At 35.8% G+C, this 27,881-nt stretch overlaps 1 protein-coding gene across 1 annotated transcript; it reads right to left on the bottom strand.

Moving 5' to 3' along the window:
- Positions 1-2,891: 2,891 nt before the first annotated feature.
- On the bottom strand, positions 2,892-3,684 carry LOC112327910 (putative glycine-rich cell wall structural protein 1). The gene has a single exon (XM_024603257.2). It carries the CDS (start codon positions 3,447-3,449, stop codon positions 3,042-3,044), a length of 408 nt encoding a protein of 135 aa, XP_024459025.1. The 5' UTR covers positions 3,450-3,684; the 3' UTR covers positions 2,892-3,041.
- Positions 3,685-27,881: the final 24,197 nt, after the last annotated feature.

Raw genomic sequence — 27,881 nt, 5'->3', positions numbered from 1 at the left:
TGGCCGGCATTGATGGTCGCTGGATTTGTGAGGGGAGGTTGTTAGATTCTTTTTGTGCGAGAGATGGGAGAGGGATTCTATATTATAAAATGAAGAAGTAGGTGAAAAGTGGAGGAGACAAATGTTAGATTTTAATTCATTTTAAATACTTCATCAAATTCTTATCGGCAATTTTACATATCAACAATCAAAATTGCTAATTTATTTTTAAAATTTTTATTCCATCATCGCTTCCATATAAAATTATTGACATAAATATTTTGTTGTAAATTTTGTCAGTAAACCATGACAAAATATTTTTCTTTCGTGTTTTTTCTTTTATTTTTTTTTTAATTTTTTAGTAGTGTAAATAATTTTAAACAATATATTAGAAAGTGGCAAAAATGTTATAAATTAGTTAATGAAAACATGGGCGCTGAAGCACATACTAAGAAACTAGTTACAATAAATGATCACTCATAAATGAATTTAATTTTGATTTTTGTATATATGGAACAGATATATATTAGCTGTAGCATGGACTAGAATATTGGCCCCTCTAGTGCTTCTTGTCAAATCATTTTTTTTAACGTAAAAAAAATATTTTTTGTTTTCTAATAATTATTTTTAATTATAAACTTAAAATATGATGTATGTTGAATGATATTTTTTTAAAATGTTGATATAAAGACATATTGAATTATATTTGTTTTATAAATATTAAGATTATGACATACTGGATCGATTTGTATTAACTTATTAAATCTATAACTCAGGTCATGAAATCGTAATAACCCTATAAAAAGTAAATTAAATAAACTATGAAGGTAATCAACTCAATGTTAAAAGAAAAAATAACCTATCAAACTCACAAATCAGGGTATGAGATCAGGATAACCCTATATAAGAAGCAAATAAAAAAAATTTATGAAGTTCAATTTCCAACCAATCCAATATTGAAGGATAAAATAGAAAAAAAAGATCAATTAAACAAAAGAATATAAAAAACCTGAGTCAACCTGAGTCAATCTATTAAACTCGCAATTTAGGTTATAAAACCAAAATAACTTCATAAAAAAATAAATAAATAAATTACAAAGGTCAATTTCCAACAGATCTAATGTTGAAGGTAAAAATCGAGAAAATAAATAAATTCATGAGACTGAGATAACTCCATAAAAAGTAAGTTGAAAAAATTGTGCGGTCGAATTCTGAAACAACTTAATATTGAAAGATAAAATAAAAAAAAAGAATATTGAGTTGTTAGAGGGTGAAATTGAAAAAATAATTTAATTAAAACTAACAAAAAATAATTTGAGTCAACCTACCAAATCCATTACTCAGGTCATGAGATCGAGATAACCCCATGAAAAATAAATTAAAAAATTATGAAACCCAATTAATAAAGAATAAAAAATTTACAGAGTCAAACTAGGTAAACCTACCAAACTCGTGATCCAGGTTGTAAGATCAATATAATTCTGTATAAAGCAAATAAAAAAAAATACAAAACTCAATTCTCAATCAACCCAATACTAAAATTAAAAAAAAATCAAATATTTAACCGCCCAAGTGAAAGTTTTGAGATATAATCATTAGTTTCTTTTATTTACTCACAAGGGGCTTCCTTTATTTAGCCACATTGTTAAATTAAAAATTAATTAATTAATATGGCTTAGTGTTTCACTATAGACCAAGACATATTATATTATGGATTGAAACAGTGCAATAGTCATTTATCATTCTAAAAAAACCAATGAACTAGTTATGAGGGGTAGTATGATTTTTTCACAAGGGTGAAATTAATCATTATCAGATTGACAAGGAACAAATAAGTTTTTAAACATTTTAAAACGATAGTAAAATAACTAAATTACTTTTAATAAGAACATTTTTTTAAACTGGTGTCCAAGGATTTTTCATATTTTCACTATTCAAAGCACATTCAAATTATTTAATTATCCTTAAAAACAAAATTTCTTTAAATCACATTTAAGGGTTTTTTTTTTGTATTTTCCTCATAGTTTTTTTTTTGTTATAATCAAGTTGACTTAAGACAATTTAGTAATTTAACAAATATAAATATTATCTTAAAAAAATATTGACGCATGTATCGACGCGTCAACGCATTGGTTGTGGTCGTGTCATTTGGGCCTTGTGTAAGAACGAATTAAACGACCAAACAGTGGCTTCCAGGGTAGTATTTGAATCGTCTTGATGAGCTTTTCATCCCTAGACGTTACTTGTAGCTTATTAACTTCCGATTTGACACTAACAACCTTTTCTCTCTCCTTCTTCTCTATCCTTGATTTCAGCATCTCCCTTTAAATTTTCAAAGCAACCTTTCATTTTTTTTCTTTCATATTCGGTCATTGTTCTTTTGATTATTATTTATTTTATTTAAAATAATTTATAAATTTTTTTTTTCAATTTCATCCTCTAATTTTTTTCATCTGTCATATTTGGTCTTCATTCTTTTAACTCCTATTTGATTTATTTGAGATAATTTTTAAATTTGGTTTTTTTAATGATTTCATCCTCAATTTTTTTTCCTATCATATTTGATCCTTATTCTTTTAATTACTATTTATTTATCCTTGAACATTAAATTGGTTGAAAATTGAGTTTCTTAATTGAGCTCGAGTTTAGAATTTCATGGGTTGTGAGTTTAGAAGATTAATCAGGTTTAAGAGTTTTATCCAAGTTTGCTTGCTTTTTTTGTCCTTTTTTAAGCTTACGTCCTCTCAATTTTATCTTTCATTTTTTATATTAGTTATTGTTATTTTTTTTATTTATTTTATTTACTATCAATATGATATTTTTAATCTTATTATTAAATCAATCTAGAGTTTATTAAAAGAAAAAGAAAAACGAAAAAGGAGCATAGAGCAACAAATCACAAAACACCACGATGATTTCAACCACCATTCTTAAATAAAGCAGTACAGATAGTAAATAAGGTACAAAGAGAGTACAATCCATTCGTAGGATTGCAAATAGTCACACTACCATATGCAATACTCCATTATTCTTCTTTCAACATACCAAGTCCTCCATGCTCTTTAACCCCGACCGTTTCTTGAACCAGAGCTAGCCCTAGAACCAGCATATGAACCAGCTTCTGACCCAGCACCAGAACCACCACCCGACCCGGAGCCAGCCCTAGAACCAGCATATGAACCAGCTTCTGACCCAGCACCAGAACCACCACCCGACCCGGAGCTAGAACTTGACGAAGAAGAAGATGAGCTTGAACTTGAACTAGACCCAGACCTAGAACCCGAACCCGAACCCGCTCCAGCACCAGAGCCTGATCCACCACCACCCAGCCCTATACCCACTCCAACACCCAGCCCTACCCCTAGCCCTCCAAGGTCCAGGCCCAAGTCTTTTCTCGCAACCCGGCTTTCACTCACAGCCGAAGTTGCAACAAGGAGAACAATAATTGCTAAACACTTCAAATTGCCCATTTCTTAAGCCTGGCAACCACAGGTCCAAAATTATCAGATACTATGTATGTATACTATATGTAAGAGGAATGTTGTTTTAGCTGTATATATTACACTCGCAAGTTTTTTGTGAGGGGAGAATGGAAAGATAGAGCTATATTTATACTTGTAGATAGTGAGGTTTGGTGGTGTTTGTGGTAGCACATAAAATTAAAGTTGGTAGGCGTGCAGACTGTAGCAGAAAATTGGTGGAAGCTGGGGACGTGCTAATTAATTTTCTTTATTTATGAATTATATTTCATGCATTGCCAAGTGTATGCGATATGAACATTTTTTAAATTAGTGTTTGACCAAAGTTTGTGGCTAAAACAAGCTGAGAATTGGACTGCAATATTGTGCGTTGGACATGAGTTTATGAAAGATGGTGCCTGCCGTCCATGAATTTCAAACCCACTATAGATAGTGGAGCTTGTTTGATTGGATTGTACTGTACTGTTGATGTTGCATTGAAGGAATATATAGAAAAATGCTTAAACATGTTAAATATGGCAAGGAGAAGACGATGGATAGATAGAATAGTGTCATTTGCCTCAAAGGATAAATTATTTGAGATAGAATATTCACATATATTGATTATTATTATAATCTTTTATGCTTACGTGCTGTGTTATTTAATAAAAATATTATCAAAATTATATGGGAGACAAGTAGGTAGGAGGGCATATGGACCTATTAGGAGATACTATCTAGCATATTTAATAAAAAGATTATAAAAAATAGTTTTTTTTTTATTTATTTTTGTGCGTGGAAGGGCTAGATACTTGAGCATTTTGCAGTTTAATATGTTCACAAATTAAATTCTATATGGGACACAAGAGTGTAGCACCGCCACCGCGGCATGCAGTCTTATTATCTCTCCTTACCGTCAACTTCACCATCTGAGTTCACGATCCACTCACTCGCTGCCAATAAAAGTCATCTTCCATAATGAGTCTTGTATTGCAAGCAATAGTTGTCCTAGCTACTTATGTGTTCAGTTCATTTGGGTGCACTATGTATCTTTTTTTTCTGTCAATTCCAACCACAAAATTTGGAAATGGAAGATTCTGGATTAATGCATTTACCTTGTGTTGGAAATTAACAATTCTGTAAATAGTTGTTTTTATTTTAGAAAGAAGATATTGAACTTGTTCTGGGATATTTTTGTGTGATAAGCCTCCTCTCCCACGGATGAAAGTATGTTAGAGTTCAAGAAGACAAAGTGTGATAATAATTAAAACCTAATTATAATTAATTACACTATTAAAAAATCAAAGAAAGTAATAATAGAAACACCGATAAAAAATATCATGTCGCAGTTTATCGATGATGAGAATTTTTCATCAATAATTTTAAATAATTAAAAAAATTAAAAAAATTTCATCTGCATTTCTTGCTTGTCAAATCACCCAACCAAAATACCAAAATGTTTTTGCTGGTGATTTGAAAAAAATCTGACAACTCTAATTCAAACACAACCTCCACAAATTTACTTATCTCCTTTCAAAATTAATCCAAAACCTCCACCTCTCTCATTCTCTCCCTAAAACCTCCACCCATCTTCACAAATTGTGCTACCATAACTCGCCAGTGCCAGTGCAACAACTCTCCAAATTAAGGCCTATTCAAACACAACCTTCTTTGGTTTCTTTTCATGTCAAGCTTTACTTCACCAAGGCGCAAACCTGTCCATTTATATTTTAAGTTGATCTATTAAAAATGTTTTGTAGTATTTGTAATTTACTTTTATATTTAAGTATTTTACTTGTTGTACATATCAAACTTTAGTGAATTAATATAGAATTTGTATTTTAGGGTTTGATTGGAACTTGGATAATTTTCACTTGATAAAATTAAGTGTGATTTTGTAATTTAGACATGTTAGAATTGAAAAAATAATGAGTAATTTAATGGGTATTAATTATTTTTTTTTATCAATTTTATGGTTAAGTTGAAAATTTAGAAAAAATTCAATTTCTATGGAATTGATGATAATTTGGGTGTTAATTAATGTTACTTATTCTTGAATTGAATAAATAATGGGTAGTTAGTTGGATACCAATTATTTTATTTGTTAATTTTATGGTTTAGTTAAAAATTCAGTGAAATTAAATTAGTGTGGAATTGATAACAATTAGGGTTAAACATGTTTCAACTTATGAAGTGATTGATGGTTATTGCAGCATGAATTATATTTTTCTAAATTGGAAGAATTGAGTTATTTGAAATTTAAGAAATGATGGTTTATTTAGTTTTTATTGTGAATTAAAAGTTGGTTTGTGTAGGTTAATTGTGATTCTTTTTTAATAAATAGTTGAATTTGTTATTGGTATGTTTTACTAGTATTTTAGTATTTGTAAGTTATTAGTTCAAAATTTTACATTACATAATAACTATCTATTTGACCTCCCTAATGTGTTTGGTTAATAATATTAGGGTGATAATCTTTATTAATCTAAAAAAATTATTGGTATCAATATATTATATAGGTTTCATAAATAATAAATAATCGTTCTTTGATGTATTAAGAGTCAAATGATAAATTGTATAGGCAAGATTTTCTTAAAGAGATTGAAGATTTTATTAATTTTGTAATTTGTAATCTAAAGAATATTAGTGATAGTGAAACTTGATATCCATGTGCAAAGTGAAAAAATAAAAGGTTCAACATAAAGATGTCGTGACAATGTATCTATTTAAAAAAGAGTTTGTCGAAAAATACTTAGATTGATTTGCACATCTAAAACAATATGTTCGTTATGAAACCATGTTAAAAATGATGGTTGATTCAACTTCTAGTTCTAGCAATATACATGTGTTTATAACGGGGAATATAAATTCTTATAGGAGTATGGAAATGAGTGCAATGAAAATGAATTATGATTATTTAAGTAAAAGTTAACATTAAAATTCCTTTAAATGAAGAACCAAATATAGATATAACTAGGTTTTTTTGAACTTTTGAAAGATTCGAATGAACCATTATGGAATGAGTGCACAACCAACAACAAGTTATCGACCATAACACAAGTGTTTACCATTAAGTTTGATTTAGGGCTTAGTGAGGCTGATTATGATCAAATCCTTGAATAGGGAAAAAAACATGTTCCCAGACTGAAAGATAATTTTTATATAGCCAAATCCATGATGAAACTTCTTAGCCTAGAATACCAAAAACATTATGTGTCCAAATTTTTTTCATGTTGTGCTATGATGAATATGCAAATATTACTAAGTATAAAACATGTAAGCATGCTCGGTATAAGCCTCATAGTTGAATGACACTTATAACATATAAAAAGTTAAGATATTTCCTAATTAATCCTAGGTTGCAAAGGTTATTTATGTCTTGGAAGATTGTTGAGCACATGATATAACCTTAATTTTGACCTATTTTCTTTTAATTTAAATTTTAAAGGGGTTAAAATTATTTATTAAGAGATTAGGGATTGATTTCGGTTAAAGGTGTGATTTGTCAACTTATGAGAAAACTAAGGATTATAATGTATTTTTGCTATTCTCTCATAATCTTTAGTTTAAAAAGATCATGAAGATAATGATAGTTATCTATTTTTAAATTTTGATTTTTAATTCTAATCAAATTTAAATTTTTAAAAAGAGAATGAGTTTGTTTGGGATTTTGTTTTTCATATGCTATGAGACTCTTATATTATAAATACAGATCTCTGTGTATACAAAAAAGAGGGGAAGCATTAGCCAAAATTTGTTTTTCATACACGCCCACTTAAGACAAAAAAAAAACCTAAACCTATTTTCGAAGGGGAGTCGCCAACCACCAGATCTTTTCTAAACCCTTCAAGGTCTCGAGCCTACGAGACCATACAAGGCCAGCCTACCCCCTCAGAAGCCAATTTGAACCTTTCCTTTCTTCTCGTCCTGCATTAGCATGCATCCATCATCGACAATCGCAACTACTCAACCACCATGGGCATGCACTAGCCATAGCAGCAACTTTACTTTCTTCTCCCTGCCAACATTCATCCTATAAAACCCAAAACCATCCCTCGCCAACTGAAGCCTCCCATCGTGAACAGTAACACCATCCTACTTCTCTTCTTTAACCCATCTCTCATACAGATCTAACAATTCTAAACTCAGTAGCCACTCCCAGCCCACACACGGCAACATCCACCAGTCCGCAGCAGCCCCTCTCGTTGGCATCAAAATCCAAAAACCTTTTTTAAATTAGTGTTCCAACCGAAGACCCAACAGATTTCCTCTCTAAAATCCTATTTCTCTCAACCCATCAACTCCTCTTTAGCCACCATCACCAGCCATTCATTAGAAACACTTAACATTCTTTATCTATGATGGCAGTGGTAGCCATTTGAAGAAGAAGAAAAGAAAAATAACATGTAAGGAAAAAAGAGAAGTAGATTTGAAAAATGAGAACAACTTTACTTGTGTGATGTTTTTGTTTATAGGGGACAATGAACTTTACCATTAGCACAAGATTGAAGAGGAGAGGAAGAACTTCCTGATCCACGTCATCACACACCTCCCAAGACACTGGAGCATCACCTACACGCGCCTCCAGTCATGAAAGCGTGTGGTGTCCACGTGACACCACACTCTGCCACTGTTCAGGCGGTCTTTTGTTTGAATCTGGAAGTTTTATCTATCAATCAAGGTTGAAATATGTTCAATCATGGTGTCGCACCCGACATCGCGGCGGCCCTAAAAATAATTCTCTTGAATTATGGAAAAAGAACAGATTTCTGGCATCTGGTTCTTTAAGGGAAAAATGTCTTGTTTAAGGAGTCGCCACCTAGTATTATGGTCACTAGGAACCCTAACTGGTCAACAGAGATTCTATGGTACGGGATTGGTTACGTAAAAGGGAAGATATTATCACCCCTTAAACGTTATGTCTGAGGCAGACTGCATTGCTGATTTTGTCTTAAATTGCTAAATATTTATTGGTTTATGCTCTGATGGTTTACTTGCAATATTCCTGACTCTGGCGCCAGTGAATATTCAACTACGAATAATTCCAACTCTGGCGTTGGTAAATATTACGTAGCTATAAAATAAATTTGGATCAATATTTTTATTCCTGACTCTGGCGTCAGTGAATAAACAAATAAAATAAATTTATTTTTACACATCCACATATTTTTATTTTTCTAGCTAAATAAAATAAAATATAATGAATAAAAATAATATAAATTTAAACTGGTATTTTTATTCCTGACTCTGGCGTCAGTGAATAAACCAATAAATTTATATTATTTTTATTTATGCATACGTATTTTTTCTTTTTTTCTTTTTTTTTCTATTTTTTATTATTTATGTTTTTGAGGGCTGGGCCTAGCTCAGCCCATGTGGGGGCTGGGCTGGACCCAGCCAGCCCGGCCCGGCCCGGTCACTGGCCCAAGCCAGTGACCCGGCTGGGCAACATAAAGCACGTGTGAATTAAATCACGCGTGCATGTGCAGGTAAAGGGAGTGAATTAAAATGAAAAGTGGGGGAAGTGAAGCTTACTTACCTGGTTCTGAAAAAAATCGAAAGCAGTAGCAACGATGGTGCTGGTCACGGTGGCCTTCCTTTGCTTAGGTTCTTCCCTTCTGCTTTCCTTTGCTGCCTTGCCCACCGCCTTTTCTGCTTTTTTTTCTGCGTTCCTCTGTTTTCTCAGTTCTTGAGATGAAGGAATTAAAAAGATGACGATGTCGGTTCTCTCGGGTGATTCTTCCTTTTCTGCTTGTTTTTTTCTTTGTTTTCTTGCTCTGTTTTATTCTGTGTTATGCTTTAATTCTGGGACTAAACCAAAGCTGGGTTTAGTCCTCTGTTTCCTTCCTTTGGTGTTCGTTTTCTCCCCCCTGAGTCTGCTTCATTTCCTCTGCTATGTCTCTGTGCGTTTGGTGTGTTGAGCCTGTGCTCTGGGGAGAGGGGAAATTGGAATCCCTAAGCTGGAGTTCCGAAGGAGGGCCAGCAATCTCTCCGGCCTGTTTCAGCGTTTCTTCCTTTTTTATTTCTGTTTGTTTATTTCTGGTCCCCCTCTATTCGTGGCTCTCTTTTTTTCCTTTCGTTTCTGTGATTCCCCCCAGTTTTTCTTTTCCTTCTCTCTACTGTCTTTTTTCTCTATCACTCTCTCCAACCAACCTCTGTTTTTTCGGTGCTCCATCGTTTATATAGAGTTCGGCGGGTGGTAACGGGCAGCAGGCTGAGGGTCGACCACCATTAAGGTGCCCATTACTGAAGCCAACGGACGACGATTACTGCTGCAACGTTCGGCGTCCTCCATTACTGCAGAAACGGTCACTGGCTTAAAGGAGAAGAAGATGAACAGCATCCTCAAAACGACGCCGTTTGGAGATAATCAATGGCCATTTTCACTTTGACCCATGAAGTTTCGAAAATTTTATAATTAAACCCCTGGTTTAAACAGTAATCTTCCCTGCATTTCGGCGCCTTTTACAAGTTAGTCCTTGGACTTTAATTTGCTGCAATCGTATCCCCAATTAACCCCAAACTTTGCTATTTCTTCAATTAAGTCCCTGATTTCATTAATTTAATTAAATCCAAAGTCCAATTAAGTCTAAAACTTATCAATTCTCCAATTAAGCCCCTGATTGGATTAATTAAATTAATTCCAAGCTTAATTAAGTCTCAAAACTTATCAATTCTCCAATTAAACCCTTGTTTGGATGAATTAAATTAATTTCAAGCTTAATTAAGTCTAAAAATTTATCAATTCTCCAATTAAACCCTTAATTAGATTAATTAAATTAATTTCAAGCTTAATTAGATTAATTTCAAAGTTTAATTAAACCCCAAAACTTTCAATCATTTTGCCATTAACCCAAATTTTAATTCATTCTTCATTTATTTCATTTTACTTGTTCTTCCATCATTATTATTATTATTTTTCCATCATCATTTTTTTTATTTTTTCCAGTAAATAAAATAATAATAATAATTAAAATAGGTCAAAAATTGGGTTATGACACATGGTGTAAATTGTGATTGTGTGCTTGGAAGGGTGTGTGTGTAAAATGAGTAAAAATAAATATGTGTGATGCATGGATTTATTTTTAGCAAGTGTTAAAATAAAAAAAATAAAAAATTTTAACCATCTGTTTTTCTTTAAAACATTGCATATGGCCAAGCAAAAAAAAAAACATCTCTTTGTATAATTTAGCGTAAAAAATAAATACCATGATTAGCATAAGAAAACAATTTAAAAAAACAACAAAACAAAGAAATCATTTTGTGTTTTTAGCAAAAACAAAGTGTTGTTTTTGCATGTATTTTTGGGCTTGATAACAAGTTTATCAAGCCTATGAAAAGCTTGGTCTAAATATAATGGCCCATTGGGCCCATATCCACCATGCCAAAAACCCATCTCTTTTGAAAGAGTCCAAAGCCCAATTCTGTCATTCTTGCGGGTCATATGACCATTGAAAAAAAAAACTCAATCCAAAAGTGTTCGAGGTAAGTGGATTTACGACAAGTATCAATCCTGATATTCACTAACGCCAAAGTCAGGAATATCAACTTTGATATTTACTGACGCTAGAGTAAAAAATATCAATCCCAATATTCACTAGAGTCAAAGTCAGAAATATCATACATTTTCTTTACATAATATTTATCAACGCCAGAGTTGAAAATATTTGTAGTTGGATAATTACTGGCGGTAGAGTTAGAAATATTATAGGTAAACCATTAAAGCATAAAACAACAAATCCTTCGTAAATTTAAGACAAAACCAGCAATGTAGCCTACCTCAGGTAGGACGCTTAAATGGTGATAGTATCTTTCCTTTTGTATAATCAGTCCCATACAATAGAATCTTTGTTGACTAATTAGGGTTCTGATTAGTACTTAAAAGTGCATTTTTATCAAGGTTTTATATCATCATTTTGCACTTGAAGTATCAATAACTCCTTAACTAAAGCATGTTTTATAATAACATATCTAATAATATAAGATACCTTTAATTTATGATAAATGTTCATCTTAAATGCAGGCCTATCACATAAATGAAAGAATTGATTGATGAGTTGAAGTACTGATATTGAAAGGACAAAGAGATGGCCAAACTTAGAAAAGAGATGTTGGTGTAGTCCAAACTGGAACATTGTTCGGTAATCGGGTCATATCTGGAGCTGTAGATCTCGGATTTAGGTCTACTTTATATGGATGGAAAGGTAAGACATAGGCCTACAACTTTCATGTGGAGTCCAAGATTTAGAAAGGCCGTTTTCAAGTCCAAATTGTAACAACACCAAAGAAGTCTGAATCTGTCCTGCAGCCCAGACATTGTTCAGTGTTCAGCCCATATCTCAAGTTTTAGAAGTCCAAATGATCTCAAATGTTTACCCTGGAAAGATGAGACAATTTCCTAGAACTTTCATGATTTAAGTCTGTTCAAATTATGACGTCATCAATGACGTTTTTGGCAGACAAGAAGATAAGAATTGTCACCAAGTCAAGATGTGGCCACCCACTCATCAATTAGTCAACAAATCAATAGTTCCGAATTTTAGCCTATAAAAGGAGGCATTTGCCATGTATTTAGGCATCTTGGTGTTTAGATCAAGATCATGCTCTTGCTCTCTCTTTTGTAATACTTAAGTTTTATTTATATTAATCTCTTGTTTATGCCTTTCATTTCCTTCTCTTTACTTAGTTAACTTCTTTCTCATTTATGTTCTTATCTTGTTTATTTATGTTTCTTTCTTTCATTATGTGTAGCTAAGTTAATTATGTCAAGGTGAAAAGGGTACACTAATGGTGTAAGAATAAGTATAATATAAACTTAACATGGACCTTAATGTTGGATACTAACATGCTTTATATTTGTTATCTTGTTCACTTTTAATACTTTGCTTGTTAAATGGTTAATCTAGATTTATGTTGTATAACACTTGGTATAACAAATACTTGGCACTTTCATAGCCCATACTGTATGGTATAACCGACACCTGAGCTATGAAAGGAACTTGATTTGTTGTTAACATAAGTTATAATCATGAATGCCTGACAACATTTACAAGTATTAGCATTATTCGAATAAGATAACTAATGTAATCATGTTAACAATTTATAATCTGATTGGAACCTCCTTTGTGTGTGGTTTCCAATTGAATAATAAGAGTTTATACTATACTTTTTTGAAATACCATTAGTGGATCCTCTAACCTTGACATTTGTTGCTATCATTGTTTAATCCTTACATTAATCTTCCATCTCAAAGTTCTCATCAACTTCTTTTTCTTCTTCTTCTTCATTATTATTACTATTATTACTATTACTACTGTTATTATTATTATTATTATTATTATTATTATTATTGTTGTTGTTGTTGTTGTTGTTGTTGTTGTTGTTGTTGTTGTTGTTATTGTTACTGTTGTTGTTGTTATTGTTACTATTGTTGTTTATAATTTATACAATTAACCTCCCTGTGGTTCGACCCCAGTCTTGCCGAGTTATTTATTACTTCGACACTCCTGCACTTGGGAGAAGACATCAATCTTTTAGTCGTGTCAAGTTTTTGGTGCCGTTGCCGGGGAGGTAAATTGTTGTACAAATTATAGTATTTATTTTATTTTCTCTTTTCACTTTTCTTGTATCTAACTTTGTTTATTTTTTTGTTTTGTTTTGTTTTCTTCTTCTTTTTATTCTCTTTTTACACGTGCATGAGAGTCTGGTCACGTACATTAAGTGGTAGACTTTGTAGGGTATCCTCATCATTTTCAGAAAATATGGCCGAAGAAGATAACCAATCGCTTCATAATGAGAATAATGAGAATATTCGGGTTAGAACACTTAGAGACCACATGAATGCCACAAGAACAAGTGCACCCTCATGCATAGTTTTTCCACCTGATGCATCTCATTTTAATTTTAAGCCATGAATTATTCAACTTTTACCTTCTTTTCATGGCTTAGATTTAGAAAATTCATACTTGTATTTAAGGGAATTTGAGGAGGTCTGTAACACCTATAATGACTCAAATTGTAGCATGAACACCATTAGGTTAAAGCTTTTTCCTTTTTCATTAAAAGATAAAGCTAAAACATGGCTACAAAATTTGAGACCTGGATCCATTTGTGCTTGGGATGAAATGCAACAACAATTTTTAAAGAAGTTTTTTCCGTCCCACAGAACAAACTCTTTCAAAAGACAAATAATCACTTTCACTCAAAAACCAGGAGAAACATTTTACCAATGTTGGGATAGGTATCAAGACTTGCTTAATACTTGCCCTCATCATGGTTTTGAAACATGGAGATTGGTTTCACAGTTTTATGAAAGGTTAACTCCTAGAGATAGACAAATGGTTAAATTGATGTGCAATGGAACTTTTGAGGATAAAGACCCTAATGAAGCCATGGAATACCTAGACTTGCTAGCTGAAAATGCACAAAATTGGGACACTACAGGAACTTATGAGACACCAAGTAAAACCCAACCTCATACATCTAGTGGAGGTATGCACAACCTTAGGACAGATCATGACCTCCAAGCCAAGTTTGCATCTTTAGCTAGAAAAGTCGAGGTACTAGAATTAAAAAAGAGTGGTCAACTAAAATCTGTTCAAGACATTGTGTGTCAAATCTGTGAAACCAATGAACATTCAACCAATGACTGTCCAACTTTGCCTTCTTTTAAGGAATGTCTCCATGAACAAGCCAATGCTTTAAACAGTTTCCAAAGGCCCAATCATAACCCATACTCGCAAACATACAACCCTGGTTGGAGAAATCACCCAAATTTCAATTGGAAGAGTGATAACAATAATGCACAAACTTCACAGTCACCGTTTCAAGCACACCATAATTTCCAAAATTCTCATGGATATGTACCTCCTTATGCTCCACCTCCTAGAAGAAATCTTGAGGAAACATTACATGCATTCATGGAAAAGCAGGAGACAATCAACACTCAACTTGCTCAAAGCATGACAGATTTTAAAGATACTCTTGCAAAATTGACATCTGCTCTCAGTTTCCAAGAGAAAGGTAAGTTTCCATCTCAACCACAACAAAATCTCAAGGGGCAATACAATGTGAATGCAAGTAGTTCTAGAAGCCAACACATGGATCAAGCTAAATCAGTCATCACTCTTCGTAATGGTAAGGTTATTGAAAAACTCATTCTTGAACCTTGTGAGAAAGATGATGAGTCAATCTCTGAGGGTAAGGAAAGGGTTGAATCTGAACATTGTAAAGAAAAGACTGATTCCTCGCCAGCACTTTCATTTCCTCATGCCATGACCAAACAAAGGAAAGTCAATCACAACTCTGAAATCTTTGAAACTTTCAAACAGGTAAGGATCAATATACCTTTGTTAGATGCTATTAAACAGGTTCCTTCTTATGCTAAATTTTTGAAAGATCTGTGCACTGTGAAGAGAAAACTGAATGTGAAAAAGAAAGCCTTTTTAGCCGAACAAGTAAGTGTCATTCTTCAGAACAATAATGCTTTGAAATATAAAGACCCTGGTTGTCATACAATTTCATGCTTTATTGGAGAACATAAAATTGAAAGAGCCTTACTTGATCTTGGAGCTAGTGTGAATTTACTTTCATATTCAGTTTTTCAAAGTCTCAATCTAGGTGAGTTAAAACCAACTTCTGTAACTCTCTTACTTGCTGATAGATCTGTAAAAGTGCCTAGAGGAATAATTAAAGATTTGTTAGTACAAGTCGATAACCTGTGGATTTTATTGTCTTGGATACACAACCTTTTGAAGGATGTAATTCATTTCCTGTTATTTTAGGACGTCCGTTTCTTGCAACTTCTAATGCATTGATTAATTGTAGGAATGGACTGATGAAGCTATCTTTTGGAAACATGACATTGGAGATGAATATTTTCAACATTTGCAAGCAACCTGGAGATGATAATGATTTATAGGAAGTGGACTTTACTGAAAAATTAGTTCATGACCAATTTCAAACCACTTCTAGTGAAATTGAGATTGATGAATCTGATGATTTGCAAATGGTTTATTTTCAGGAAGAATCAAAGGCAAATAGTTGGGGACTTAAAATTGAGGAATTGCCACCACGATCAATTGAGTCCATACCTTCAAGTGTTCAACCACCAAAATCGGATTTGAAGCCGTTACCATTCAATCTCAAATACTCATTTCTGGGAGAAAATAAAACTTTTCCGGTAATAATCTCTTCCAAACTTAATGCACATCAAGAAGGTAAGTTATTACAAACTCTGAAAATGCACAAAAATGCATTAGGATGGACCATAGCTGACATAAAAGGAATTAGTCCTTTGATTTGCACACACAGGATCTATTTGGAGGAAAATGCTAAACCCTCTAGAGAAATGCAACGAAGGTTTAATCCTAATATGAAAGAAGTAGTGAAAAATGAAGTCATTAAGCTTCTAGATAATAGAATCATTTATCCTATTTCTGACAGCAAATGGGTAAGTCCTACCCAAGTTGTACCCAAGAAGTCTGGAGTCACTGTGATAACAAATGAGAAAAATAAGTTAATTCCAACTAGGACTATTACTGGTTGGCGTATGTGCATTGACTATAGGAAACTAAATTCAATGACTAGAAAAGATCATTTTCCTTTACCTTTCATGGATCAAATCCTAGAAAGAGTTACAGGTCATGAATTTTATTGTTTCCTAGATGGCTATTCAGGTTATAACCAAATTGAAATTGCATTGAGAGATCAAAAGAAGACTACTTTTGCATATCGAAGGATGCCTTTTGGATTATGTAATGCACCAGCCACGTTTCAAAGATGCATGCTCAGTATATTTAGTGATATGGTTGAACGTTTTCTTGAAATTTTTATGGATGATTTTTCTGTTTTTGGTGATTCATTTGATGATTGTTTGACTAACTTAGAAAAGGTTTTGAGCAGGTGTGAAGAGAAGAATCTTGAACTGAATTGGGGAAAATGTCACTTTATGGTAACAAACGGTATTGTACTTGGTCACATTGTTTCATCAAAAGGAATTGAGGTTGACAAATTTAAAATCGAGTTAATTGCTAACTTGCCAACACCAAAATCTGTTAAAGATGTTAGATCATTCTTAGGACATGCTGGTTTTTATAGAAGGTTCATCAAAGATTTTAGTGTGATATCTATGCCCTTGAGTAACCTTCTAACAAAGGATAATATTTTTGAATAGACTGAACATTGTGAAGAAGCCTTTGTTAAACTTAAAAACCTGCTTACGTCCGCTCCTGTCATTCAACCTCCTGATTGGTCATTACCTTTTGAAATAATATGTGACGCTAGTGATTATGCCGTGGGTGCTATCTTGGGACAAAGAAAAGATAAGAAACCCTATGTGATTTACTATGCAAGTAAAACTTTGAATAGTGCTCAAATGAATTACACCACCACTGAAAAAGAATTACTTGCAGTAGTATTTGCATGTGAAAAATTCAGATCTTTTCTTGTTGGCTCACCTGTTGTTGTTTTTAGTGATCATGCAACATTGAAATATCTTCTTTCTAAGAAAGATTCTAAGGCTAGATTGGTTCGGTGGATTTTGTTACTTCAAGAATTTGATATCACAATCAAAGACAAGAAAGGCACCGAAAATGTTGTCGCAGATCACTTGTCAAGATTGACAACAGATTCAAGATCTGACATCACACCAATCGATGACTACTTTCCTGACAAATCTTTATTTTATGTCTCTACAATGCCTTGGTATGCTAATATTGTTAATTTTCTTGTTTCAGGACAATTGCCGGCTCATTGGAGTACCCAAGACAAAAGAAAGTTCTTGAACGAAGTAAAGAACTTTTATTGGGATGACCCTTATTTATTCAAATATTATCCTGATCAAATATTTCGAAGATGCATTCCTGACAATGAGGTAAGTAGTGTCATTAAATTTTGTCATTCTAAGGCATGTGGGGGTCATTTCTCATAAAGAAAGACCACTGCAAAAATCTTACAAAGTAGATTTTACTGGCCCACCATGTTTGTTTTAACCCATTTTTGGGTCCCCACAAAATATATATAAAAATATATAGCCAAAGGAGGTTAGAAAAATAACAGGAGACAGAAGCGCTCAGAAAATGGTTGGAAAATTGGTCAATAAGGTTAAAAATACAAAGATGGAATTTTTGATAATATATTCTTGAAGGAGGAAAGCCCTGTTGACAAGGAAAATTTGAAATTTGAGGAGAAAAGCCCAAATTTAGATGATTATGGACTTAATTGGATTTTTAAATGAATTTATAGGAGATTTGATTGCAAGAAAAATTGATTTTTAAGTCAATTTGGGCTTTTATTAGAAGAAATTTAAGTTGTGGGGCCAAAATATATTTTTTAGGAATTTATTAGGTCAAATCAGGGGCCTAATTGCATAAATATTGAAGTTTAAGGGCCAATTGGGGACTTAATTAAGAAAATTCGAAACCAGGGACCAAATTGGAAGAGGCGCGTAAATGGAGGGGCTGAAATTAATTGATTCAGGGGCCTAATTGAAGAAATTAGAAGTTTTTGATCAATTAAGGGCTCAATTGCATAATTCAGAGGCCAAGGACCAAAGTGAAAAACGCGGCCAAATATAGGGACGGGGTTCGAATTCGGCAGGGATGCAATTGAAGGGACAAAAGATAATTGAGGGCTGATTTGAGATTTAGCGCATTTTTGGCGCCACATTTAAATGAAACGGCGCGTTTTCGCCAAAACGACGCCGTTTCATGCATTAAAAAAAAAAAAAAAAGAAAGAGCAGAACGGTGTCGTTTTGAACGACACTGTTCATCTTCTTCCCCCGATCACGCAGCGGGGAAGAAGGGAAAAAGGGTTGCTTTTTTTTGAATTTTTGCCGGCCACTCTCGCCTGGAGCCCACCGACCGGACACAATGGCCGACCACCCATCGCGCACCACCCACCGAACCTCGGCAGCCGCGCCCAATGGCCGACCAGCCGGCTGCCCCCCATGAGAGCTGTAAAAAAAACAGCGTCCTTGGCCTCTATAAATAGAGGCCAAGAACGCTGAGAGAAAAAAAAAGAGAGGAGAGAAATAAAGGAGAGAAGACAGACGGGGGGAATACAGACGGAGAGGAGAACAGAAGAGGAGGAGAACGGACGAAAAAAAAAAAAAACACAGAAGAGAGAGAGGGAAGAGATAGAACGAAGGAGAGAGAAGGAAAGAAAACCGAGGAAGAAGAAGAAAGGGGAGAAAACGAAAGGGAAAGGAAACGAAGGACAAGGGAGAAGGAAGGAACTCCCTCTCGGCTGCTAACAGCAGCGCCACTGCCGCCGTCCGAGAGTTACGCCACCGCCACCAGCCTCTGCCGCAGCACCGCCAGCGACGCACAGCCTCCTCCGCGCCAGGTAACTTTTCTTCTCATTCTCGCGTTCATTTCTTTTTTTCCTTCCCCGCATGCAGAACGAGTAGCGTTCTGCATGCAGGGGTGGGGGGAAAATAATTCCCCCCGCCCCGTTTCGGCTTGGGCCAGGCGGATCCTGGCCCAGCCCTGTCTTTTGGGCCGGGTCTGGCCCATAAGAAAATGTTTGTTTGGGCCGAGATCGGCCCATAATTTTGGGCTGAGCCCGGCCCAGTGGTTTGGGCCGGGTCTGGCCCAGGAGAGTCTTTTTTGGGCCGAGATCGGCCCAATACATTTTGGGCCGAAATCGGCACACTAATTTTGGGGCTGAGTCCGGCCCAGTGGTTTGGGCCGGCCCAGTCCGATTTAATATTATTTTATATATATATATATATATTATATTTTGTATTATTTATATATATATATATATATATATATGGAAAAAAATTATAAAAATTTGCAAAAATTATAGAAAAATATATGTGATTTTGTTGTAATATTATTACTGTATTTTGATTGGTTGGTATTTTACACTGTAAAGATATAAAATCCGGTATTAAAATACCCGGTTTTCATCAAAACATCAAAGATTTTCAAAACAAAAAATGTCTTTTGCTTTCGAAAATTTTCTAAAAATATCTTTGAAAACATTGTTGATTTTTAGGCATTTATTTTATCAAAGTGAATTAATATTTGGTTATATTTTTACAAACCCAGTATTAAAATACCCGATTTGCGTCAAAGCGTACAAAATACATATTTTAAAAAAAAATGTTTTGTTTTAAAATACGGCCTAGTCTCTCCAATATATATATATAAATATTATAACATCATATTTTCACACAACAAAGAAAATTTCAAAAACAATATATGTATTAACATGCATTTCGGCTTTAATAACCAGTTTATTAAAGCCATGAGAACTAGGCCAATATTTCAAAAATTCTAAAAAATCTTTTTTGTCTTCTTTTAGATTTGGGATTACGAATTTATACATAAAACGTATTCCTGATATTAAAAATATGGTTTTGTTACATAGATTTTAGAACGGTTAGGTTTTATCCCGATAAGATAAGGACCTCCTTATTGAGGAGGACTTTTCTTGAACCGTAGACGGACCAACAACTAGGAAACACAACGAGGCCTTGAATTTTATCAGACAAATAAACAATGCAGCTTACCTTAGGTAGGGCGTATTTGGGGTGCTAATACCTTCCCTTTACGCAACCAGTCCCCGTGCCCGATCTCTGAGACCAGTTAGGGTTCCTAGTGACCAAAATACTAGGTGGCGACTCCCACACCATTTTTCACTACTAAGAGACAACGAATTCCTTGTCTCCCCACATTGACCAGATATATATCCCCATCACACATTCGAGGGTGGACGATCGCCGCGACGTCGCTCACGTGCGACAGAATGGCGACTCCGCTGGGGACCTTGTGGACTAAGCTTTGTTTTTGTCTGATTTGTTTTTTTGTTTTCGTGTGTTTTTAATATACCTTTCCTTTTGTTATCTGCTATATGTTTTTTTTTTTACACATATTGTTCATGCATTTGTATAGAATTGTCTCATGCATCTTATATAAATGTCGCATGCATCACATACTTTGATTTTGAGAAGCACACACAAGCTTTAAGCTAGGAGGGGGATTAGCGATCTGCCCTATGACTATTGGTCAGGGTTCAGATGCGTGAAACACCCAACTCATATCTGAGTGCCTGCTTGGTAATGGTGGGTATACGTACTTTAACTGTTCCTTGCAACGCCCCCATACTGTCTTTACGAAGAACGTCACTGGGCAGATATGAGACCCTTTTAAAGACCAGATAGAAAACCTACCCATTCTCACCTAATAAATAGAACTTGTCCTTAGGATATCTATCTTACGTTCATTTGCATCATGATTAATAATTCATCAATCCAGGTTTTTAAGCCGAAATCTTGCCTAAAGGATTACGAAAGTCATGAATCGACTTTAAGATATACATTTGCACGAGCATCATATTTTCATCACGCATTTATTTTTTAAATTATCATATGCATTCCAGATCGTGAAACATAGGTCCCACATCCAGAGTCCACCAAACCCGGTCCAGATCAAGAATGGAAAACGAAGAAAGAGCTCACTTAGAGTCGCACTACCAGACCGAGTTGGAATCAGTGAAAAATGAAGTTTCTCGACTGACCAATCTGCTTGAGCAACTCTTAAGAGCCAAGAACGGGGAAGGAACGTCTACCCAACCACCTATAGGAGCACCGTCAGTTCATGTCCCGGGGGTATCTCAGAACTTGGGGGCAGATTCAGTGACGGGGCAGCAATTTGCGCCTGCCATTCCCATTCAGCCCCCTCAAGCTCACATCATTGTAGATGGGCCTTCCGATAATAGGTCCACTGGATTTATGAACAATGACAGGATATCAGCCTTGGAAGAAAGGTTAAGAGCAGTCGAGGGAAATGACTGGTTTGACCCCATGCGAGCGTCTGAAATATGCTTGGTGCCAAACATCACGGTACCAAAAGATTTTAGGATACCGGAGTTTATAAGGTACACTGGGTTGGAATGCCCAAACACTCACCTTCGATCTTATTGCAATAAGATGGCTGAGGTGATTCATGACGATAAGTTACTGATCTACTTTTTCCAAGACAGTCTATCGGGGTCGGCGCTAAGTTGGTACATGAGGCTGGATAATACCAGGATTAAGAAATGGAAGGATTTAGTAGAGGCTTTCCTTAAGCAATACAAGTTCAATTTGGAAATTGCTCCAGATCGAACAAGCCTTATGTCAATGGAAAAGAGAAGCCAAGAGTCAGTAAAGGTTTATGCGCAAAGATGGAGGGACGAGGCCACTCATGTGCAACCTCCTTTGATAGAAACGGAGATGGTGACTTTGTTTGCCAATACCTTTAAAGCACCATATTATGAGCACCTAATGGGTAGCTCATCTCAGCATTTCTACGATGCGGTACGCATAGCTGAAAGAATAGAGCAAGGGATTAAAGCTGGACGTATAGTTGAGCCATTGGAGGCGAAGGGTTTTATGGGAAGAAAAATGGGAGGTCATATTTACGGCTTTGAAGGTGGGTCCGAGGGCAATATAGTGGATTCACTCAACCCACAAATACCTACCTCTCATGTTGCCCACATAAACTTTAACAAACCATTTTCCTCTAATCAAGTAAGTAACCAGTCAAACAACCAAAACAACTACCAAAGACCAAATACAAGGTACATCTCAGAACAACTACCGCCATTACCCATGCCTTTGAAGGAAATGTATGCCAAACTACTGAGCATTGGACAAATAGCTCCTATCCCTACATTACCACTACAACCACCATTCCCCATCTGGTATAAGCCCGAGTTGACTTGCGAGTACCATGCTGGTATTCCCGGACATTGTCTTGAAACGTGCTACGCTTTCAAGAGCATGTTGTTGAAGCTCATCAAGATAGGATGGGTGTCGTTTGAAGACACACCCAATATCAATTCAAATCTATTGCCCAGTAATGACAAAAGTAATAGGGGATAAAGGGTTGGAAAACCTTGGTCAAGAATCGTCAATAATGAAGAAGGCGAGATCGAAGGAGAAGACAAGGAAACGCAAGTGGGGAAGGAAGATGAAGCATTGCCTCGGTTGACTTTCCAGAACGGGTTGACCCAAGAACTTCTCGTAGTTTTCAAAATGTAAAACAACTTTATTTGCCTTAGCATGTTTTTGTCATTTGCTTTTGTCATTGCTTTTATTTTCTCTATTTGGGCAGTCAGGGCTCATGTTTTCAGCCATATTTTATGTTTGTCTTTGACCTACCTTTTTTCAATAAATGATGAGCTTGTGCACTTTTTGAACAAGTTTGAGTGGATGTCATAAAATGGTTTAATATGAGAAAAGCTAACCCTAAAGTACATCCCTACCTCTGATAGCGTAATGAATGATTAAGTGGTCACTTTATAATCATCTGTAATTGTCTTTATCAACCATAACAATGTGCATTTTGAAAAAAAAAAAAAAAAAAAATCATCATTATCCCTTCACGCACTAAAAAAGTTTATCATTGGCTGAATGAATTTATTCTCTATAAAAGCCCAGACTAGGATCACACCCCTACACTGGGGGCAAAACGAGTTGTTTTTGAAAAGTTTTACGTGTTTAAAATTGGTTGGAAGCCCATAGATTTGAAAACCAAGTTAAAGCATTTGACAAAAGCATGACAAAGAGGCAAATACAAGTCATACATTTCGAGAAAAGGACTACTTGAAGAAAGTCAAAGACTTCTTCTCAAAGATATGATAGGCAGCACGAGAAATGAATCCAGCATACGACTTCAAAAGCAAGCTCATATCAAGAGAGAGTTTCATGAAATAGAAGAAGATGATGGGGCCTATGTTTCAAAACCAGGTACAAATGCATGCATGGCATCTAATCATAAATCATTGCGTATATGTTTTTTGGATCATTACAGGAGGAGACCTTAATGCATTCCAACAAAATTGGAGATGAAGAAAGAATCATTGAGTTGATTCTAGAACAACGAGAAGAGAAGATAATAATTTTCAAACCCTGCCATCAGGAGGAACGACATCGAGCAATCGGTTAAAGGGAATCGCCAGATGGGATTCCAGGTTGACCGATTTACAAAATAGATTTTTTGGTTTTTTGATTAAAGAAGATCGCCAGAAGGGATCTCATTATTTCAGCTTCGGAAAAAGGAATCGCCAGATGGGATTCCAAGTTGTTTGAGATTGCCGGAAGGGATCTCGTATTTCAATATTGGTCAAAGGAGGTCGCCAGAAGGGACCTCGTATTTCAGCTTTGAATAAAAGGAATCGCCAGATGGGATTCCAAGTTGATGAAGGTCGCCAGATGGGACCTCATATTTCATGTTGGTTAAAAGGAATCGCCAGATTGGGATTCCAAGTTGATTAAAGGAGATCGCCAGAAGGGATCTCGTGTTTCGCTATTTGGAGGTCGCTAGATGGGACCTCGTATTACATGTTGGTTAAAAGGAATCGCCAGATGGGATTCCAAGTTGTTTGGATAAAGGAGATCGCCAGAAGGGATCTTGTATTTCGATGAAGGTCGCCAGAAGGAACTTCATGTTTTAGCTTTAGTAAAAGGAATTGCCCGATGGGATTCCAAGTTATTTGAGATCGCCAGAAAGGATCTCGTACTTCGACATTCATCAAGGAAGGTCGCTAGAAGGGACCTCGTATTGAAACTATTTCTTAGAAAAGCATGGAGTTTACTAAGAATTCTTCCCCTGGGTAGGTCACCCATTATAATGAGACCGCACTTCACATTCTTTCCATTTGGGTAGGTCACCCATCATAATGAGACCGTTTTCCACATTATTTTTCCTGGGTTAGTCACCCATACAATGAGACCATCATTTTTCCTGGGTTCGTCACCCATACAATGAGACCATCTTTTTCCTGGGTTCGTCACCCATACAATGAGACCATCTTTTTCCTGGGTTCGTCACCCATACAATGAGACCATCTTTTTCCTGGGTTAGTCACCCATACAATGAGACCATCTTTTTCCTGGGTTAGTCACCCATACAATGAGACCATCATGTTTCCTGGGTTCGTCACCCATACAATGAGACCATCTTTTTCCTGGGTTAGTCACCCATACAATGAGACCATCTTTTTCCTGGGTTCGTCACCCATACAATGAGACCATCTTTTTCCTGGGTTAGTCACCCATACAATGAGACCATCATGTTTTTTGGGTTCGTCACCCATACAATGAGACCATTATTTTTCCTGGGTAGGTCACCCATAATAATGAGACCACTCTTTCCTTTTTCCATTCGGGCAGGTCACCCGTCATAATAAGACCACACACGTTTTTGTATTTGGTTATGGGTAAAGGAATCGCCAGATGAGATTCCAAGTTTTTGGGGTTAAAGGAGATCACCAGAAGGGACCTCGAGATGACCAAATTTTGATCATAGTTTTTGGGTTAAGGAGGATTGCTGTAAGGACAAGGTTTCAGAGCAATCGAGCTCCGACTAGATCAGTTTCGGGAGCTCAGTTTTGGTTTATCTTTATAAAACTTACTGCGCAAAACCTCTGCTCCGTAAGCATTATAAAGAGGGGGCATCTGTTGTAACCCATTTTTGGGTCCCCACAAAATATATATAAAAATATATAGCCAAAGGAGGTTAGAAAAATAACAGGAGACAGAAGCGCTCAGAAAATGGTTGGAAAATTGGTCAATAAGGTTAAAAATACAAAGATGGAATTTTTGATAATATATTCTTGAAGGAGGAAAGCCCTGTTGACAAGGAAAATTTGAAATTTGAGGAGAAAAGCCCAAATTTAGATGATTATGGACTTAATTGGATTTTTAAATGAATTTATAGGAGATTTGATTGCAAGAAAAATTGATTTTTAAGTCAATTTGGGCTTTTATTAGAAGAAATTTAAGTTGTGGGGCCAAAATATATTTTTTAGGAATTTATTAGGTCAAATCAGGGGCCTAATTGCATAAATATTGAAGTTTAAGGGCCAATTGGGGACTTAATTAAGAAAATTCGAAACCAGGGACCAAATTGGAAGAGGCGCGTAAATGGAGGGGCTGAAATTAATTGATTCAGGGGCCTAATTGAAGAAATTAGAAGTTTTTGATCAATTAAGGGCTCAATTGCATAATTCAGAGGCCAAGGACCAAAGTGAAAAACGCGGCCAAATATAGGGACGGGGTTCGAATTCGGCAGGGATGCAATTGAAGGGACAAAAGATAATTGAGGGCTGATTTGAGATTTAGCGCATTTTTGGCGCCACATTTAAATGAAACGGCGCGTTTTCGCCAAAACGACGCCGTTTCATGCATTAAAAAAAAAAAAAAAAAAAAAAAAAAAGAAAGAGCAGAACGGTGTCGTTTTGAACGACACTGTTCATCTTCTTCCCCCGATCACGCAGCGGGGAAGAAGGGAAAAAGGGTTGCTTTTTTTTGAATTTTTGCCGGCCACTCTCGCCTGGAGCCCACCGACCGGACACAATGGCCGACCACCCATCGCGCACCACCCACCGAACCTCGGCAGCCGCGCCCAATGGCCGACCAGCCGGCTGCCCCCCATGAGAGCTGTAAAAAAAACAGCGTCCTTGGCCTCTATAAATAGAGGCCAAGAACGCTGAGAGAAAAAAAAAGAGAGGAGAGAAATAAAGGAGAGAAGACAGACGGGGGGAATACAGACGGAGAGGAGAACAGAAGAGGAGGAGAACGGACGAAAAAAAAAAAAACACAGAAGAGAGAGAGGGAAGAGATAGAACGAAGGAGAGAGAAGGAAAGAAAACCGAGGAAGAAGAAGAAAGGGGAGAAAACGAAAGGGAAAGGAAACGAAGGACAAGGGAGAAGGAAGGAACTCCCTCTCGGCTGCTAACAGCAGCGCCACTGCCGCCGTCCGAGAGTTACGCCACCGCCACCAGCCTCTGCCGCAGCACCGCCAGCGACGCACAGCCTCCTCCGCGCCAGGTAACTTTTCTTCTCATTCTCGCGTTCATTTCTTTTTTTCCTTCCCCGCATGCAGAACGAGTAGCGTTCTGCATGCAGGGGTGGGGGGAAAATAATTCCCCCCGCCCCGTTTCGGCTTGGGCCAGGCGGATCCTGGCCCAGCCCTGTCTTTTGGGCCGGGTCTGGCCCATAAGAAAATGTTTGTTTGGGCCGAGATCGGCCCACAATTTTGGGCTGAGCCCGGCCCAGTGGTTTGGGCCGGGTCTGGCCCAGGAGAGTCTTTTTTGGGCCGAGATCGGCCCAATACATTTTGGGCCGAAATCGGCACACTAATTTTGGGGCTGAGTCCGGCCCAGTGGTTTGGGCCGGCCCAGTCCGATTTAATATTATTTTATATATATATATATATATTATATTTTGTATTATTTATATATATATATATATATATATATATATATATATGGAAAAAAATTATAAAAATTTGCAAAAATTATAGAAAAATATATGTGATTTTGTTGTAATATTATTACTGTATTTTGATTGGTTGGTATTTTACACTGTAAAGATATAAAATCCGGTATTAAAATACCCGGTTTTCATCAAAACATCAAAGATTTTCAAAACAAAAAATGTCTTTTGCTTTCGAAAATTTTCTAAAAATATCTTTGAAAACATTGTTGATTTTTAGGCATTTATTTTATCAAAGTGAATTAATATTTGGTTATATTTTTACAAACCCAGTATTAAAATACCCGATTTGCGTCAAAGCGTACAAAATACATATTTTAAAAAAAAATGTTTTGTTTTAAAATACGGCCTAGTCTCTCCAATATATATATATAAATATTATAACATCATATTTTCACACAACAAAGAAAATTTCAAAAACAATATATGTATTAACATGCATTTCGGCTTTAATAACCAGTTTATTAAAGCCATGAGAACTAGGCCAATATTTCAAAAATTCTAAAAAATCTTTTTTGTCTTCTTTTAGATTTGGGATTACGAATTTATACATAAAACGTATTCCTGATATTAAAAATATGGTTTTGTTACATAGATTTTAGAACGGTTAGGTTTTATCCCGATAAGATAAGGACCTCCTTATTGAGGAGGACTTTTCTTGAACCGTAGACGGACCAATAACTAGGAAACACAACGAGGCCTTGAATTTTATCAGACAAATAAACAATGCAGCTTACCTTAGGTAGGGCGTATTTGGGGTGCTAATACCTTCCCTTTACGCAACCAGTCCCCGTGCCCGATCTCTGAGACCAGTTAGGGTTCCTAGTGACCAAAATACTAGGTGGCGACTCCCACACCATTTTTCACTACTAAGAGACAACGAATTCCTTGTCTCCCCACATTGACCAGATATATATCCCCATCACACATTCGAGGGTGGACGATCGCCGCGACGTCGCTCACGTGCGACAATGTTCAGGGACTCACATGCATTCTGCAAGACTTGTGAAAATTGTCAAAAGTTGGGATCTATTTCAAAACGTCATATGATGCCCTTAAATCCTATTCTTGTCATTGAGATCTTTGATTGTTGGGGTATAGATTTCATGGGTCCATTTTCTCCATCATTTGGTTTCTTGTACATATTAGTCGCAGTAGATTATGTTTCAAA

This window comes from Populus trichocarpa, chromosome 6, assembly GCF_000002775.5.
Source record: "Populus trichocarpa isolate Nisqually-1 chromosome 6, P.trichocarpa_v4.1, whole genome shotgun sequence".
NCBI classification, from domain to species: Eukaryota; Viridiplantae; Streptophyta; class Magnoliopsida; order Malpighiales; family Salicaceae; genus Populus; species Populus trichocarpa.
Note: the sequence above shows the minus strand (reverse complement) of the source record. Positions and strands in the feature narration are given on the sequence as shown.

Excerpts from the sequence above, each read along its gene's own strand:
- LOC112327910 (XM_024603257.2), bottom strand. The coding sequence starts at position 3,449 with ATGGGCAATTTGAAGTGTTTAGCAATTATTGTTCTCCTTGTTGCAACT.